This window comes from Zea mays, chromosome 9 (assembly GCF_902167145.1).
Source record: "Zea mays cultivar B73 chromosome 9, Zm-B73-REFERENCE-NAM-5.0, whole genome shotgun sequence".
Classification (NCBI taxonomy): Eukaryota; Viridiplantae; Streptophyta; class Magnoliopsida; order Poales; family Poaceae; genus Zea; species Zea mays.
Genome location: NC_050104.1, coordinates 21772046 through 21791374, shown reverse-complemented (window position 1 = coordinate 21791374; position 19329 = coordinate 21772046). Strand labels below are relative to the sequence as shown.

Below are 19329 nucleotides of genomic sequence, written 5' to 3'. Positions count from 1 at the left end.
TCAGTCATGCCAAGAAACCCGATGTCAGTGTTCGGTCAGTTGCTGAGGATGGACTCGATGCTCACCTTGTTTCACAGTTGACTCAGCAGGCATTAGAAGAGCGTAACTTTCTTTTGCGCCTGCAACGTTCGCCGACCCTCCCACAAAAGCATTACAACACTTTTATTCTTCTATGTTGCTGGCAAATTTGGAAGCGCCGAAATGGCGTGGTGTTCCACGGCGAGACAACCTCCATGGCCGGGATTTGCAATTTGTGCAAATTAAACCGAGGCTGAACTTGGCGCCGTGTGCTGAATATGCCATAACCCATAAATCTCTAGCCTGATGTATTGATCCCCCCCCCCCCCCCACCACCCCCCACCCTATCTGTACAAAAAATCGGGTTCGTTGGCCCACAAAGCAATATATACATTCAGGTGGGGATTCATCCCCTCAGGCCTCAGGGGACAATAAAAAAAACCATGTAGGTACACCAAAGCCTTAGAAAGTAAGAAAGAAATGTCAGATCCTTCATTAACACAGATTTTTCCGGGAGCCCAATGGTAAACCCATAAGAAAGGCTGTAGATCCTCTACTCTAATACTAGTACCTTTCTCAATAAAAAAAATGATACATGTTGAATCACAAGTCAACGACATGTGATTTGGAGCTTGGAGAAATGTTTCTAGATATCAGAGAATATATAGCATTAGAAAACTTAACTGCACGTTAAATGATTGTCCATATACGCATCCAAAGCAATTAACTCAATTTTGGGGCTACTACCATCATACCATGCTGGTGGAATTAAGTGGACTTTTTCTCGAAGAACAATACTGACCTCTGAAAAAGACACACGCGATCCTCAAGTCTAAACCAAATAGTGATATACGGATAAAAGATGTATGTGACCCTCTAATTTCATCGAATGCCAATACCGTTTTCCCCTAAGTAAAGAACAAGTCATTGTTGAACTATCTACCGAAGTCGTGGAACAAAACCTCCAATTTATCTGCAAATTCCCACAAGGTACTAGCTTTACCGTCATTTTTGCTTTTTGGCCCTTTTGAAAAAGATTTTCACAAGTATACCTTTCTCAGTTTGAATTCAGAAAATGGACCTTTACCTTAGCGCAATCACTATTGACGCCGAGTTTACACGTATCGGCGCCAATATAGATAGCGCCGAGGTATCGCTCCAAAGCGCTGATGTGGCGCCTACGTACCGCAAACGACCGCTCGGACTCGGCTTCTACGTGTGTGTATACATATATATATATAGACACATATTTATTTGTATAAATATATAATATATGTTTGTGTGTGTATATATATATGTTGGGGGCTTTCTTCCTCCGAAGGTCCTCAAAAACGAGACTGGCTATATATTTTCAGTATGACATGGATTATTGCATCAGACTTCGGCTTCGGAATGAAGATCTTCTCTCGTAACAAGGGTAAAGATGTAACCCGAAGGTGATAAAAATGGACGACGAAGCTATAGCCACAGAACTACGGCTTGATGTGATGACGAAGACCAAGTATAATGATGACCAAAAAAGGATGTTGGAACTTGCTCTCTTGGGCAAGTAGATCCAACGGGAAAGTGGAAAGAGTGCAGGCAAAGTTTAACGTGGGATGGCAAAAGCTCTGTTAATCTAGCCTCTCAAGGGCACTGTACGGGTGTATTTATAGGCACTCGAGTGGCCACCCGTCCCCTGTTAAAGACGTTTATGCCCTCAAGTACCCGGTCTATCCCCAGAATATTCCCACGAGAGGGGTTACACTCTGTCATTACAGAAAAGGCTATTACAGACGCGGTCCGTAACATGTTTATCCGCGCGGGGCCCATCATAGTGGGTCGAATCCTACTTGGGCCTCCCGATGCGGTAAGGACGTGGGTCCCGTAGACTTCGACGGAGCCTTCGTCTTGCAACGGAGAGAACGGAGGAGGACCGCGCCGGTCTTCATCCACGCGGCGCTTTCGGCTTGTTCGGGCGTGCTTTGAGGATGTGGACATCGTCGATGTAGAGAGGCGGCGAAGGCATCGAGCGAAGGGTAGCGTGTTCGCCTTCGCCCCAACAAAGGACAAAGACTATTTAGTCCTTAATGTTTTGTGTTATGATTGTAAATGGATAACAAGGACATATATGTAATTTCACCCGGGCTATGTACCGTTCCTATAAATAGATGGACAATACCACCGTACTGTTCACGCTGAATTGTAATCACCCACCCGCATTCACACCTTCGAGCAAGCCGAAGGTATCAATGTAATATTAATATTGTTGAATATTTATTTATGTTTTATGGAATACGAATATAAATGAATTAATAAGATCCTGTCTTCGTCTTTATCCTTTCGTATTTCTATTCACGTATTAAGTAATAAAGGCAAGTCTTTCTTGATCTTCGTCTGATGAGTATTATCCCTATGTGGAGATAATGTTTCGGAAGACGAAGATCCTTAATCTTTAACGATTGTGTTGTCTTGTTCTTGATTCATAACATTTGAGAACAAGTGACACACATATATATATATATATATATATATTTGTGCTTAACTTCAATAAAATTGAGTTATATAGACCTACTCAAAGGGTAATAGCATGGAAATTGTGTGACACCTTGTAAGGTTCGTTATACACGACGGTTAATTTTTAGCAACCCTTATTAGGTATCAACCGCTGATTGCTAGAAATTATGGATTGATGGTTGATCGCTAAAATTATGAACCATGTTGTATAAGCGCATGCAACTAATAAGTTTAGTCAACATCTGCGTGAATAGCTAAAAGAAAAACACAAATTGCTTCATGCATAAGTATTGTTTGCAAATTCATCTCACAGGTTCGACGAATATATATATATATATAAGTGTGTGTATATATAACACACGCACGAGCCAAGGCTGAGTGGTAGTTTGTGGGCGACAGGCCAGGGTCGGCGCCAATAGTGACGGCGCCGACTCCTGGCACGTAGGCGCCACATCGGCGCTCCGGAGCGATACCTCGGTGTCATCTATATTGGCGTCATGTAACCTCGGTGCCAATAGTGATGGTGTCGAGGTAAGAGTCTATTTTCTGAATTTAAACCGAAAAGGATATACTTGTAAAAAACTTTTTCAAAAAAAGGCTAAATATCAAAAAAAAGACGGCTAGCTTTATGGGTACTATATATCCTATGGGTACCAAATTACCGGTTGCCTATAAAGCACCCTATTGTTTAAAGGTCCAACGTTTGAAACTTTGAAAATCAAGTTCTTCCATGTTAAGACAGTTTTCTAATGGTCGGCTGATGTGACGACTCCTGGGAAGCTTCATACGGACATTAACTGTGGACCGGCCCGCGCTCCTCCAGTCCAGCTGGCCGTACGCATGCAGTCTGGACTCTGGACGCAGCCAAAAAAAAACAAGAGCAACATGTTGCACACGTTGAAATCCACATAAAAGAAGCCATGGAAGAGTGCAGCGATAGATATTTGACATTATCAGACGTTGACCGCCTAACATAGGTTAGCACCGGGTTACGATACGACTTCTTTTATGCCAAAGTCCAAATAGGAGAGAGAGAGACACGCACGAGGCTGTGCAGCAGCGGCCTATCTTTATAAGCAATAGACCGCTGCAGGAACAAAGAGATCTGAAGAGAGAGAACTGGATGAGCTAGAGGGAAGTTAGGCAGTTATTAGCTAGCTTCTGTCAAAGAGGAGAGAGATGTTTAGGGGGCAGCAGCAGTCTGGAAGCCACGAGGAGCAGTTAACAAGCGAGGTCTGGTATTTTTCTCGTTTTGTTTGTCTGTGATTTACTTCTCAAGAGTTTCATTTAGTTGTGTTTTCGTTCGATCGATTATGTATGATGAGTTCAGGACACAGCGAGTTTCTATTGTTGCTCTTCATCTACAGTATATGTAAAGGGACTTCCTTCAGATTTGCAGTTCTCCTAGAATAAATATATAGATATGAATATATGATTGGAACTAGGATCGATTACGACATGTTTTGTTTCGATCACAAATTCACAATCCATATAGACGGGATTGAGTGAATTTAAATCTATAACAAGTAAAAAAGTTTATATTTTTTTAATCCATCCAATCCATATGGAATGAGAATAAGCCTTAGAGGAAGGCATGTTCAAGAGCAAATTCTGATGTCGAAATCAACCAAGTGCCCAACCAAATATCAGGAACCACAAAGTCTGGTGTATATGTAAATAACACAAAAAAACATGTGAAGAAACTAAACTGGAATGGTCTCCGCCCCATATATGTACAGTCGGTCCTCAGATATTTATCCATGGCTTTCTTTGCTGTTCTTACCAAAACAACTTTCCATGTTACTGTTACAGATCAGAAATGATGACCGTATCCTGGATGCCAATTTGTTTAAGTCCTCACACAAATCAAGTTCAAGAAAAGAGGTGCCAAACTGTTATTATAAACATATATATTCAATGATCCATTAACCATGCATGAAAGCAATTCATGCATGGCTAAACATGAGGGGATTAATTCTAGTTTCTTTACCTTATTATATTATCGGATCCATTATTCTGATCAGCCGTTTTTTGTGCCTTACTAGGCAAGCTCCCCTTGCCTAAGGGAAAAGTCCGAAATGGACGAAGCATCAAATCAAACCTCAACTAATTTGAAGGCTCATAACAAGGTCAAGAGGCATTGTGCTTATACCAATAACCTTCAGAAGTTCATTATCGTATGTGACTTGGTTAAGGAATTAATGGCTACCGATCTCATAGCTGTGCATTTGTGATGTCTTCAGGTCGACAAAGATAACCTTGCATCCACAAGGGCAGAGATGGGTGAGGTAAGAGAAGAGAACAAGAGGCTAAAGACAATGCTGTCACGCATCGTAGAGGACTACCGGTCTCTCCAATTACAGTTCCACGACGTTCTTCAAAAAGGAGAACCCATGGAGAAGAAGCTTGCTGACCACCGGCCCTCGACCATCACGCCACCCACCGGCATCGAGGAGTCCGAATTCGTCTCGCTGAGCCTCGGCACGGGCACAGGCACGCACAAGAAGGAAGAGAAGAGCGTCATCATCAGTGCTGCCGAAGGAAAATGGAGGGAAGACTACTTGATGATGGGTGTTAAAGAAGAAGAAGGCCTGTCACTCGGACTGTCATCATCAGCCCGCAAAGATGACGATGGCGCGGCTAATAACACTGGAAAGGTCCAGCCCGATGTGACGACCTTGAGCCCTGAAGCTAGCTCCGAGGACGCCAAGGACGACGACACCACGGAGGCAGCAGACCGGCAATGGCTGCCAAGCAACACGCAGAAGAAGTCGAGGAACGTCGGCGCCACGGAACCTGAGGATGACGACGACGTAGGCCCACTGCTGCCACAGACCAAGAAGACAAGGGTGTCCGTAAGGGCAAGGTGTGATGCACCAACGGTATGTTGTCGTAGACATGTGTATTTCATCCGACAGAGATGCACGTATCATAGATGTCTGCTTGATATGCATGTATCGGAAGTAGCTACAGCGTGAACATGTGCTTTGGATTGTTGATCAGATGAACGACGGATGCCAATGGAGAAAGTACGGGCAGAAGGTAGCCAAGGGGAACCCGTGCCCCCGCGCCTACTACCGGTGTACAGTGGCAGCAGGATGCCCCGTCAGAAAACAGGTACGTCAAAACAGTACTGCTCACCAATTCTTATGATTTAAACTACGCATGTTCATCTATCAGTTCAAAGGTAAGATGCACATGCAAAACCGGAACGTATACGGAATCCAAGTCTCCTTTGCAAGGCTATAGTTTATCTATTCATCAGTTGAAAACAGAGGGGACCGGACTTTATTTATTTAAGATGCATGCACATAATATAGTTGCGAGAGATTGACTTGGGGTGCATAACTGAGCACTGAATCTAGGCCCCTCATAATTAAGGATAATTAACAAACAAAGCTGCACTATAGAATCTAGAGAACGTGGGTTTGGGGTCGATGGATGGCCTGAAGCCCTGACCAATCGTTAGTTGCGGTCTACGAGGAACTGAAATCGCAAGTGATTGGTTGACAACTTGACATGGAACCACGTGTACGTAAACTAATAAGAAATGATGTCAGTTATTGTTAGGTCTCTGAAACCCGAGTGATGTGATCGAACCGATTCCCAAGCCCCAGTTGCTCTAATCTACCAGTACCCACTACTACCAGTTGGCGAAGGGCGAGCTAAATTGAGCCGCGTTAGGTCTTTTAACTCATCCATATACGATTAAACGTGCATGATCAGAATCCAACCAAAAAAAATACGCTTCTAATCGAACTCGTGAACCAAGAAATAATCCCACTGGCGCCTCATCACGGCTCCAAAATTAAGATCAGGACCACGATAGATTTGGGGATCAGGGACTCGGGGGCTTACCGGATCGAGAAGATACAGGGGGCCGGGGAGGCCGCCGCGGGCGCGGCGAGGGAGCGCTAGGGAAGGCGACGCCCGCTTCCCATTCCTCTCCGCCGCAGCGGAAACGAGCCTCGAGGAGGAGTGCGCCCGCCCGGCCGCCCCTGAGGCTAGGGCTGGACAAAATGCTCGTGGCTCGCTGGCTCGCTCATTTCGTGGTCAGCTCGGCTCGGCTCGGATCGGCTCGTTTGAATTTTGTCACGAGCTGAGCTGACATCCTAGCTCGGTTCGTTAACGAGCCAGCTCGGTTCGTTAACGAGCCAGCTCGGTTCGTTAACGAGCCAGCTCGCGAGCTAAACGAGCTACCATATTCTAATAAAACGAAACTATATACATATCATTTATAGAATAATTGATGAACATGTTATATATATGTGAGGTGTCTATGACCTATGAATTAAACTAATGATTAATGAACTATGTCTATGTGTTAATTTGGTCTATGCAAATATAATTATGGGTTAAACTGATGAACATGCATGTGAATTGTGAATTAATGAGTGATGAATTGTGCTAATTTGGTGTTATATTGACATGGTTTGTGAAACTATGAGTATAATTACTATTTTTATTGTTAAATTAGTTTGAAATTAACTAAAAAATAATTATTATATACATTTTATTTTTTTCTGCTCTGGCTCGCGAGCTAAACGAGCCAGCTCGAGCTCGTAAACGAGCCGAGCCGAGCTGACTCTGTGGCTCGTTACCTTAACGAGCCGAGCCGAGCTGGCTCGTTAGCTTAACGAGTCAGCTCGAACTCGGACGAGCCGAGCCGAGCTGGCTCGTTATCCACCCCTACCTGAGGCGCTCCCGGCGTCGCCTGCTGGTCCCTCCATGCGTCCATGGCGGAATTGGCGACGGCCACTTGAATTTGAAGAGAGATGGGCCTTGGGAAGCTAGTGCTCAGAAAGGCCGTCCAGTCAGATGCCCAGTGCATAGATCTTTTTGTTTTTCTTTCTTATATTTAAAAAGCGAACCAGCCCAACTACTCAATACGAATTTGAAATTTAACTCTCTAAAGTTTATATGACATTCAACAACTTTCTAAAGTTTATATATATGTCTATCTAAAATCTAGTTGAATTTGAAGAGAAATGGGCCTTGGGAAGCTAGTGCTCGGAAAATCCTGGACTGGACGGCTAGATGCCCAGTACATAGTATCTTTTTGTTTTTCTTACTTACATTTAAAAAAGCGAACCAGCCCAACTACTCAATACGAATTTGAAATTTAACTCTCTGAACAATTTAAAGTGATCGAATTTTACCACACCAATAAGAAATATAATGTATTTTTCCATTTACCAATTATATTTCTAGTTCATTCTTTATAGGCCCCGTTTGTGTCCCTTCACTTTAAAAAAATTGTAATCTAACTAATAGTGTAGGCTATTTTTCTAGAATATGACATCCCACAACTTTATAAAGTTTATATATATGTCTATCTAAAATTTATGGGGTGAGAAGTGAAAATTGATTATATAAATTTACATACTACTTTTCTAATGTCAACTTGTAGCACACTCTTCTATTTACTTCTTTATAGCATAAGTGTAGTGTATATCTATCTCTCTCATCATATTATTTAGAATGACATATAAATATATTACATATATAAATATATTAACTTAGTTTGTGTGTAAATTGTGATTATTGTAATGAAATTCAATTTCAATGAAACAAACGGGGTCTACTGAAATTCACCGGGAGGAAGGCTGTATTTTTTTTTCTTCATATTCTCGTATGACTTTCAGGGATTACGAACTCTCGAAAGGATTACCTATAGATCCTTTGGCTTTTCAAGTGATCCCTTGAATTGAACCACTTAAAATTTTGAAGAACCTAAATAAACTGGGTTAGAACACAAGAAGAGTTTAAGAACATGTGAGCTACGGTACATTTCACTCTTACTTTTAGACGATATAAACATTATTATCAGTTTGTTTTAAAAGGAGGAATGCTACATCAAAAACAATCACAAGTAATCTTGAATATGATACGGCTCAATTAACATGGCGGATACAAGCCTCGGACCATGGGTTCATTGCCTGTGGGCATGATCCATATATCTCCATTGATATTTGTTATTTTTATCAAAATATATCAAGGATGTGATCGAATCTTGACAAAAAAAGAAATTCACTACGTGATTGGCACAGTTCTCGAGGAACATCCAGTTAAGTACTAAAGACACGTGCTACGACATGACATTAGCGAGAGATCAATATGATTTATGATAATTAATTAATTACCATTATAGGGAGCTGGCCAACGCTGCTTGATCATGGACTCATTAATTTCCTGCATGCATGTCACCGCCAATTCCATGCACGAGGAACGTCTCTAAGAAACTAGTTAAATAGTTTATCAAACTAAATTTTAGCTAATTAATAGTAAAATTGTTTTCCAACAGATTAGTCATTTAACTTGATAAGTTATTCGGCTCTCTAAATTGACTCACTCACTTGCAAATTTGGCTAGGAACTCTCGCTAGCCAAGCTAATTTATATGTTGCAGAGTCCTTTAGAATAAGATGTTATATATAGAGTTTAATCTTTATATAGAGAAAAATAGAATGTTAAATAAAGAGTAAAAAATAAAAAGTATGGTCTGAGCATGACACGCCGTGTGCCCGTGTGTAACATTTGCAGGTGCAGAGGTGCGCGGACGACACGTCGATCCTGATCACCACGTACGAGGGCACGCACAACCACCTGCTGTCCGCCTCCGCCACCGCGATGGCCTCCACCACCTCCGCCGCAGCGTCCATGCTCACCTCGGGCTCCTCCTCCACCTCCCTCGGCTTCTTCCCCGCCGCCTCGCCGGCGGCGGCGCACGACGCCTCCAGACACTTCTTCCTCCCGACCGGCGGCGCCGCGTCCGTCACCTCCACGCCGTCCTACCCGACCATCACGCTCGACCTCACCTCGCCGGCGGCGGCCACCTCGCAGGCGTTCTCTCTGAGCAACAGCAGGTTCTCGTCGGGCTTCGGTGGTCCCGGCGGCGCTAGGTACCATCATCGTCCCACGAGCTTCTCCTTCTCCAACTCCGGGCCCAGCGCGCTGTCCGCCGCTGCATGGCCGGCGGCGACCGGTGGTGCTGGGTACCTGAGCTACGGGTCACCAGCTGCTGCGTCCTTGTTCAACGGTGGCGGTGGCGCTGCACTGATGAGCAGCACCAACGGGAGGCAAGGGCGACAAGGCGGGGAAGTCCCCGCGCTCTACCAGCCGCAGCAGAAGGCGGCAGCGGCGAGCGAGAGCGCACCGGCGGGCGTACTCACCGACACGATAGCCAAGGTGATCACGTCGGACCCGGGCTTCCAGACGGTGCTGGCGGCCGCCATCACGTCGTACGTCGGCACGCAGGGCGGTAACAAATCGTCGCCGTCGGCGGGAGGAGAAGAGGGCGGGAGCCAGCTGCAGCTGGGGCTCAAGTGGGGGCAGCACCTCGGCCTGGGCCCGTCGCCGTCGAGCGCCGGCGCGGCGTGCTCCTCATCGGCGCTGCTGGCACGGTCATCGTCGACGACCGCAGCAGCGGAGCAGGGTTCCAGTGGGCATCGGTCGTCGTTCCTGCAGCCGTCGCTGGGCTTGGCAGGCTCTCACAGCGCCTCCGCCTCTCCTGTGGAAAACCGGGAGCACTGATCGCATCGGCCCAAGATTCTGAATGTACTGTATTTAGGTCACTTCATTCAAATGTTTCTCTTCCTTAAAAAAATGGTTATTTCAGCAGTATTCGGTGTATATAACTATATATACTGAGGATAAGTGTGTCACTTTAGAGGATAGATATTCTGACTCACTGTAGAGTAGAAAAATGTTCTGATTGACTGACACAACACACATGTAAAACAAAGGATTGAATTTATATTCGTCCAGTATTGAATTACAAAATGCGAGCTGATTGTGATATATCAAGCACAGTATTGAATTACAATCAAATACCCGGCTTTTTCCAGAATGAGGATCTATCTACATTTTTTTTCTAAGTCACACTTACATAATTGACCTCACGGTGTAGGATCAGCAGATGACTCCAGGAATCCACGGTATGGTATGTGCACACATTTGGTGGCATGTGCCGGAACGCCAAACTATACTGTTCCGAATAGCAGTACCATGGAGTAATTACAGACTGAAAACAACATGGATGCACTAAAATAATCTTCTTGTATAACTCAAGCATCATGATGGTTGTTGATGGCTTCAAGTGTGAACAATGTTTGCTTCGACTCTCACTTGGAGATGACCCTCATAAACCGACTCACGGAACTGAACACGCCCATGACATTGTTCATCAACGATGGTGCCTCTTCAGATTGCTCATCGGCACCACCAAATATTCTCTGCACATTGTAGTACTGTTAGTTTTTTTAAAATAAGTTTGGGAAAATACAAACTTTATTGCTGAACTAAAGGCTACAGCAGCATATGTAATCAAGTATTTTCCTACTAGGCACATGTCTTTTTTAGTAAAAAAGTGGCGATCTCCAGCTTGTGTTAAATGTCATTAGCTTAGCTGATTAATGTGCTGCAGCCACAACATACTGTCTAGAGAATGAGAATGCTGACTATTGGATACTACCTCTGTTCTCAAATATTTGTCGCCTGCTAGTTCATTTTTGAACTAAAACGCGACAAATAAAAAAACGGAGGAAGTACTTTTTAGTTCTTAGGCTAAATCCAACCATTCCCCCTTCCTAATTCCCATATTCATACTTTCTATTCATATTTAAATAGCTTCCCCTAAAACATTCTCCCCCCCCCCACCCCCCCGCCCCCTATTTCTCCTCTCCAACCATTCCCCCTATCCAGCTCCCCCTGCATACTTTTTTAACCTCCAGCAGCAGCAGAAGGAAAAAAGAAAAAAGAAAAAAAAAAGTTGTTTTGTTTCTCTTAAACGTCATGTTTTCATGACTGGAGGAACTCACTAAAAAGGTGATCATCAAATATAGACAAAAAAACAACTAAGGTATTTGTCTCTGTGCCTTACCTCAATATCAGTTGCATCGGGCCTACTTGTGAGTTCTCGGGCAAGCAAATACCGATTTGGCCTATTTGGATCATCATAAAACACTTTCCACTGCCTGTAACATAAATAAAGAAACATATGCCTTAGATTATTCCTTTGGATCATAAATGAATGGAAATGACAATAGTTATCTACTCACCCTGGAAAGCATCTAAAGACTGCACCAGTTGGCAATGGCCTCATCGAGTAAACAGTGGTAAAAGTGCTGCAAAGTGAGTGGTGGATGTAGCAAAAGTAAGAGAAAAATCAACATGTAATAAGCAAACATGCTTGACTGAGCGAGACCTGGAATCAACAGTGAAAATACACTCATTTAATTTGTATAGGATCTATGGAAGGTTTCTCAACTCCATGTGTTGAGATAAAACAGTGGATACATTATTTCATTAAATACTTTTTACAAAAATATAACTATCCGAGATAGCATGTGATTTATGGGTACAACTACTGTAGTTTAGAACATATCAGTATATTTCACAAAACAGACACCTCGGATCATACTCTGGCCTCAATAAGCATTATATCGGTTTCCTAAAGCAGAATAGTTACACAATGACATGCAACAGTTTACAGATGTTTCTGCTGACTTACCTTAAGAAATTTCTCCGCAGATTCCGTACATTAAAGCCTACTCCAACATCTCCACTAACAAGCCGTGGGTTCCACATGACAAGAGGTCTTATCTTCATTAAAAGGTAGACACTACTTGAGGATAGCATTAAATGAAATATATATACAAATACAAAGATGGTTGCTGGTCAAATTCAATGTTAAATTATTGTAGATATGGATGGTTAGTTTTAGGCATGAAGATTCACATGAGTTCTTTCATGAAATGGTTATACATGTAGGTGGAATAGACTAATCTGCTGGAGCAGACTTTTAGATCCTTCATAAGCACATGCATGCTTTGCCTGGTTCATTTCAAAAAAATAAGCACATGCATGCAGGGACAGATCTAGGAATTCAGCTGGACCAGGGCTAGGCCAACGAATATTGATCTAGGATGAATCTACTTGGGTGGATATGGAACTTAGTTAGCCAATTTGCACAATATACAACATGGAAATATATGGTTGATTTATGGCCTGGAACTGGATTTACCACACTGCACATATGCCCTTTATCCTAATACTCTTGTTCATGTAAACTTTATTCTACAAAATCTGCTTGGAACATTAATGAAATTTCTTTTTTTCCATATATTTTTTACACAGGATCTGCAGAAATTTGCAATCTGATCAGGCATAAGTTCCATACAGGATCATCAGAGAGTTGAGATGTGATGCGTTCAACAGCTTCCAGCATCTGATGATCAGGGATAATCATAACTGCGACCTCATCTTCAGGACCAACTGGCTTCCGGTCACCTAAACTACAAGTCAGGTCAAAAACAGATTGAAGATTCGAAGTAACAACCTGAATACTATTCAATGTCATAATCTGGAAGCATCCATAAAGTTTCTTCTTCAAGAATACAAAGAGTCAGAATTCTGCCTTGTCATGTCCAGTATAATATGGCATTTGCAACTAGGACTAAAGGTGAACTGGCCAATTCTTGGTAGCTAGAAAATTAACTGTTCCTGGTCTCAAAAGAAAATCAATTGTGATTTCCAATTGACGTCGGTAGCATGCCGCTCGTAGTCAGAAAATCATGAGATGCAACAAGTTACATCAACTTGGTATGAAACCATCACTTCTCAGTGGATAGTACATTAGTACCTGGCACACTTGAATTGTGCATCTTTCCATTGATGCTTGAGAAGGGCAGCTGCTCCAGCGTCAGGGAAAATGGCAGTAACTTTCTGCAGAACACCAAGTGGTATCAGAAACAGACAAATACATAAATCACAAGAGGTCGAGAGCAACAAATTTGCAAAGTGATAATTGGTAGACTCAAACATCAATTAGAGTGAGAGTGAGGCAATTATAAGTTGGAGAAAGTAAAAGCCATGTCTAATGCTGAAAGCCTGAAACGACCTTGTATCCAAACCTGTCCTGTCTCTTGTACAAGTGTGTCCAGGAAAATCTTTGACAACGCCCAGAGTTCAGCCTGTGCTCCTTCCTCGTTGAGGAATTCCAACTGAGGGATCAGCAGTTCTGCCTGCAATATTGACACCACTAATCGTAAATCGTCAATAATCGTATGGTAAAGATGCCTAATCAGAAGCTCAGCAAAAAGAGAGTACTTCTATAATTATGTCATCATTTATACATTATTACAGCATATACGATTGAGCCGAATTACAGAAGCGACAATATGCATGTGCAGTATGCGCAGCGAGAATCATACGATAGCTCGCATGCCTCCGGAGTTTACGAAATCTGCGCTCGCCTTCCCTGACTGCCGAATCGCGCCCTCCAAATCCGATGGCAAGCAACTGAACCACAGCGAAGGCCGCTTCACAACGTCAGCATCTTTTGTGTTCTCAATTACGCACGAGTTGAGGGTGCAGTGAACCCGACCTGTCGTCCTCCTCCACGGGCTGCGCCAGCCCACCATCCGTCGCGCCCCCCGCCTCCTCGGCCTCCGCCGGGGCGTCGGAGGCGTCGAACTTGCCGAACTTGGCCGAACAAGGTGGCGGCGCCCGGCGAAGGCGCAGCCGCCTCGCTGACGCGTCGAGGGGGAATACGAGATGTAGGGGCGAGAGGCGGCGCCGGAGATGGGTAGGGCAAGCGCGCTGGGGCGAGAGCAGCGGCGCCGTGGTCGCCATTGCTTCGCGCCGCGACCGTGTGTGATGAAGACGTGGCTGGGAGAAGCGCTGCTATGCAGCTCTTTGGATAACGCATAGAAACGGGGTTCCATCAATTTCCCGTCCGATGGAATTTGTGTAAATTAAGTGGCGGTTTTTGATCTGCGCCAGAGTATAATGCAGGAGTTTCTCGTTACAAGCTAAATATGTGCACAACACATCCGTTTAAATGGTAAAATGAGATGATTCGCTCCAACACATATTCACACTTACCTAACAAAAATGACGTACATATTTTTTATTCATACTTTATATTCAAATATAATATAAATATTTTTATAAAAATTTGGGAAAAAATAAAATCGGACCGTGTCGACGTGGTACCTCACGATGATCGGCCTAGGCTAATGCGGGCTTAATGGACAATGGACCATACCGTGCTCAGAAAAGGCTAAGTCCTAACAGGCCATGCAAGGAGAATCCCATTGTTACCATCCTCGCAAATCCTATCTAGACTTTCAACTACTTACTCCAGTGATGTAAGGCGTAGACAGGAGGGAGGGGCCGTAGTGGCTAGGGTTCAATGTCGCTCGAGCCACCTGATGGGAGACTGGCACGACGAAATTGTGTTGTGGTTTATTACTCGACATGTAAAATACATTTATGTAGATTTTATAGTAGATGTGTTAAATTCAGGCATAACGACTGTTTCAAACATAGTACAAATCATTGTAAATGTTTTAACGTGTTTGAACAACTATATCCTTTAAATAATATTTATTTATGTAAAATAGAAACTGTAGCAACACATTAGTACTAGTCTACATGCTCCTGCTAACTCTATGGTCCCAAGGAAAGATTAGAGTTGTTTGGTTTGCTACTTCATTGCCACAGTTTGTCACATCTAAAGTTAGTCAGGTTTGATCAAGTTAGACATGTGTTTAGTTTATAGCCGCAGTTATGACAAAATTTAATTTTCTCCAGCTCCATAGGCATTGTCAATAACATGTAAAAGTATGGCAAAGTTCTCTTAAACGTAGCAAACTGTGGCGCAGAATTTAAACACAGGGCATGTTTAGTTGTGTGCCTAAAGTACCAAAATTGCCACACATTTTCTACCACACTTGCTTAAGGTTAGACACTCAATTTCTACACCACATATTAGGCATGCTTAAGGAAATCTTGCCACACTTTATGGATTATCGAGGACCGGAGCCTACACAAAAGGAGAAAAATCTTGTCATAACTATAGCTACAAATTAAACACACAAACTAAACACACGCCTAGCTCAGTAAAACCTGTCTTACCCTAGGCGTGACAATGTGGCAAGTGAAGTAGCGAACATTTTTAACACCTCAAGTATACAACCAAACAACACTTAATATTTTTTTATCTGTAGATAAGTTTAATAAAATAGATTCAAAGCTCTATCAATTAATATTAATTATATACCATAAGTATTAATGTTTTCTTGTATATATCTGATCAAAGTTATCCTGAAAAAAACAAACAAAGCCAACTATTTTGAAACGAAACAAGTATAAGTGGTGGAGCCACGTGATTTGATCAGGAGCAAGCTATATAACAAGTTACATCACGATTTGCTATCAATATTTCACTACTCTAGTTGTTGCAAGCTTTTGCTGCAGCCTCGGATTCCTTCCCAGTCGCGAAAGATTTGCCGCACCCACAGGTTTTTGTTGCGTTTGGATTCTGAAAAGAGAAGCCTCCACCAATGAGTGCGTTGCTGTAGTCCAGCTCCATTCCAAACATGAAGAGAAGGCTTTTGGGGTCACAGACTGCAGAACCAAATAAATACATGCTGTTAGAATTGGTTCATTCTGAATAGAGAGCTAATCAGTTCAGATGAAAGTTCTTAAAAGCTGCCTAGAAATGTATGCTACTAGATTTGGTTCATTCTGAATACATAGAGCCGCAATCAGTTGACATGGAAGTTAAGAAAACATGCCTATATTACAGCAGAGAGACAGCATTCGAAAGCAAGGACACGAAGTCCTAAAGTAACTTCACAGGTGCAGGAGGAAGATCTCGCTTACTCTATCACGTTCACCTAGCACGCCTTGCTATCCAAATAGGGAATGCTATTTAGTTTCTTTTCTTTATTAATGCATCATCATCTCCTAACAATCCAACTTAAAAGCAATAGTAACTGTTTGAGCAATTATACTTTAGAGTTCAGCCAAGGCAGAAGCAACAATGCGAAATCTGATATTCAAAGGCTGACTTGTAATATGGTCAGAAGAAATTCAGTACTGGATTCCAAATGTTACTTCTGTGAGCAAGAGGAAACCGCTTCTCACTAGTTTTTTTAATGCCATGTGGCATGTGTGGAGAACCATAAGCCAAGTGCTTTGGTGCTGTCAATATTCACATGAACTTGCAACAACAACAGCAATAAGCTGGACTATCTGGAAGGCCAGAAAAAAGGGGCGATTTGAGAATAAACTGATTAAGAATCCAGCAGAGATGTTGGTTCAATATTGGGCAGGTTTGTATCTAGAAGAAATGCATGAGATGGTAAGGAGGGAGTGTGGACAATGGTCAATGCCTCTACACAGGCATCGGGTACAACTTCGCCCCCAGAAAATCAGATCCATGAAGACTCCACAGGGTGAGAAGGTAGCAAAAGGAGCTGGAACCTGGAGGTTGACAAGAAAGCAGAGGAACCAGCAACAAGTGAACTGGAGAACCTGGATGTTGACAAGAAAGGAGAGGAACCAGCAACAGGTGAAGTGGCGAAGTGAGAGTTCACGTCCAACTGTAGGAAAAAGACTTCGTCATTTGGTTGTTTTGGTAACCAGATTGTTTTGTGGTTGCAGATTTTGTACTGTTGGGGTCTGCTTAGTTGGTAGCTTCTATTTGAATCAGGTACTTTAGTGCCATATTGCAGGCTTGGCCTTGGTTGATTTCATTAGTGGCTTCCTGTCTAGCCTTTTCTTTCCTGCGTTACTCAGTTGAACAGTAAACATCTTGTTTTTTCACTGTGGTTTGTGATTAATGGAAGTGTGGGCCATCCACATTTCAGGAGAAATTATGTAAATAGTGCATAGCCAGGTTAAGGCAGTTACCTATGGCAAAACCATCATACTCTACAACAGAATCATCAGGGCTGGCATCTGCTCGATTTTCAAACTCCATGGTGTAAGACATGCCTGAGCATCCACCCTGTTTCACTCCAATTCTCAAGCACAAATCTTCGTTCCGTTCAGCCCTCATTTTGTTCAGATGTTTCAAGGCCTTTTCGGTCAATGAAATCGCTGGAGCAATGCTACCAGATGTTGCCGCCGCCGCCGCTGCAAAATATGATCATTCATTGACTTAATGTCAAATGGAAACGATTGTGTGCATGATTTTGCGTTCATGTTAAATGTTTCCTCTCTCTCTCTCTCTCTCCCTTGCTGTTTTTGGAAACATGAACATATGACTAATGTTAGAAATAATAAGTGAAGTCCACTTCAAAATCTATAGCTCCACGGACATGTTTGACCTACTAATTACCAATCATGGTCATCAGAAACAAAAATCTTATTGCAGTGACAGTTGCAACTTTTGTAAAGGATAAAATGTGCCAATAGTTGTCTAGTTGACAATTATACGGGTCGTGAGTATTGTATCTGCACATTACACAGCTTTAGAAAGGGGATTTTTTTTACTTCATGGTCTTTAAGAAAAGGAAACAAAATCTAGGTAAGCTTAAGTAAAACTGTAATGTTACCCCAAGCAATATATTCATATGGACCATCATCCCCCTGTCGCTGTGACCGTGTCCAAAAGCTAGAGCATCACGGATCAAAACGGAGTTCAGTTTTGACACGTCTCCACAAGCCAAAACCAAATCCTTTGGGCCGGGCCAGAGAAATTTGAGGCCCTGTGCCAAATCTAAAGCATTGTAATATATATTTTTATTAAAAATCAGTAATAACAATCTACAAGTTGCAATAATATATATTGCAATAGAATATCTAAAGAAACATATCTATTTTATTTAAATAACATCGTTCTTTTGGTGGGTTTTAAAGAAAATCATGGACAATATGCTTATATTCGATCTTCTCCAAAGCTTCACTCTCGGGTGCTATTGTGGCTAAATAATACGTATTTTGTCGTAATAGAACACAAATATGAATTTAGTAGCTTTAATTTAGAGAACTTCGTTCACGCGGACATGGACAGACATGTTAAGATTCTATAAAGATTCATTCTTCGGTATAGCGCTCGGTAGTTTAGCATCAGCGCAGCTGTATGGTAGGGAGGAAAATACATGCTATATGTAGACGTAAAACTAGAATACATCTGCTAAGTTTTGAGACCCTCAATTTTTGGAGGCCCTGAGCGCACGGCTCGGACATGCCTAGGCCCGGCCCTCCTTTGCCAAGAGCATAGATAGGTCTATGTGCATAACCCTACTTTTGCTCCTGATTGTTGCCGCGGGGAAAATAAACACCTGGGGCTAGGCTGACCACGCACCTGGAGGCGCGGGGGCGCGGAGGGAGACGGCCGCCCTGCCACCGCCGGCGCCGCGGGGGAAGCGGATCGAGCAGGCGGTGGAGGACGAGGAGACAGCGAGGTGGAGCCGCGCGGTGCTGGCGGGGCCACCCAGGAGGGGGCGGCACGTGCCGGAGGCGAGCGCCATGGCGGATTATTAGTGGGGTTTCGGTTGTGGTGGGGTGGGGGGTGCAAGAAGCAGAAGCAGGCGACGCGGGGACCGGGGAGAGACGGAACGGGAGAAGCAACAGGAAGAAAGATCTGGCGTGGTGGTGGTTACTGGTCAGCGGGCCGCCCAGATTCGTGGAGGATTCGAGCATTTTTGCGTCGGACTAGCACCTACCTGGGCCGCCCACATTCCAGCCTGCCGGGTTTTGCTCGCGACACGGTCCCTTCGTCGCCCCGGTAGTGATCTATACAAAAAAAAAAATAGCTTGCTATGTCTTTAATCTGACTGTGGCTTATATAATATTTTGTCTTTATAAATTACGGCTGTAGTAACTATGGTTGTAAGCCAGTCGAACAAGAATATTAATTTAATCCATCCGTTCACATGATTTAATCGATTTGGATTTGTCCTAAATCAAACTATTTTAAGTTTGACCAGTAATATATATAAGATAAAATTATTTTAAACTACAAAAATTATATATTATGATATTTCAAGTCACGAAGAATTTAGTAACATTACTTCTA

The 19329-nt window shown here is 43.1% G+C and overlaps 3 protein-coding genes across 3 annotated transcripts; 1 reads left to right on the top strand and 2 right to left on the bottom strand.

The window, feature by feature from the left end:
* Positions 1 to 3531: 3531 nt before the first annotated feature.
* LOC103639796 (uncharacterized) lies at positions 3532 to 10345 on the top strand. Its single transcript, XM_008662505.2, has 6 exons — positions 3532 to 3747; positions 4327 to 4398; positions 4560 to 4643; positions 4758 to 5396; positions 5518 to 5631; positions 9057 to 10345. The coding sequence occupies exons 1-6, from the start codon at positions 3694 to 3696 to the stop codon at positions 10044 to 10046; spliced, it is 1953 nt and encodes a 650-aa protein (XP_008660727.1). The 5' UTR covers positions 3532 to 3693; the 3' UTR covers positions 10047 to 10345.
* Positions 10248 to 14169, bottom strand: LOC100279441 (DUF1995 domain protein). Its single transcript, NM_001152448.1, is given in 9 exon segments — positions 10248 to 10747; positions 11395 to 11488; positions 11573 to 11638; positions 12025 to 12116; positions 12694 to 12808; positions 13156 to 13238; positions 13427 to 13537; positions 13727 to 13814; positions 13900 to 14169. Coding segments are annotated over 9 exon segments (1008 nt in total). The 5' UTR covers positions 14148 to 14169; the 3' UTR covers positions 10248 to 10636.
* Positions 14170 to 15543: 1374 nt separating this feature from the next.
* Positions 15544 to 18863, bottom strand: LOC100283300 (iron-sulfur assembly protein IscA). Its single transcript, NM_001156202.1, is given in 3 exon segments — positions 15544 to 15926; positions 17217 to 17441; positions 18616 to 18863. Coding segments are annotated over 3 exon segments (567 nt in total). The 5' UTR covers positions 18782 to 18863; the 3' UTR covers positions 15544 to 15750.
* Between the last annotated feature and the right edge of the window lie 466 nt (positions 18864 to 19329).

Bases quoted from the DNA above. Each gene is read 5' to 3' on its own strand.
- LOC103639796 (XM_008662505.2), top strand. From the start codon at position 3,694: ATGTTTAGGGGGCAGCAGCAGTCTGGAAGCCACGAGGAGCAGTTAACA. The intron at 4,644-4,757 runs GTCAAGAGGCAT...TGATGTCTTCAG, and splicing joins ATTTGAAGGCTCATAACAAG to GTCGACAAAGATAACCTTGC. The intron at 5,632-9,056 runs GTACGTCAAAAC...TAACATTTGCAG, and splicing joins GATGCCCCGTCAGAAAACAG to GTGCAGAGGTGCGCGGACGA.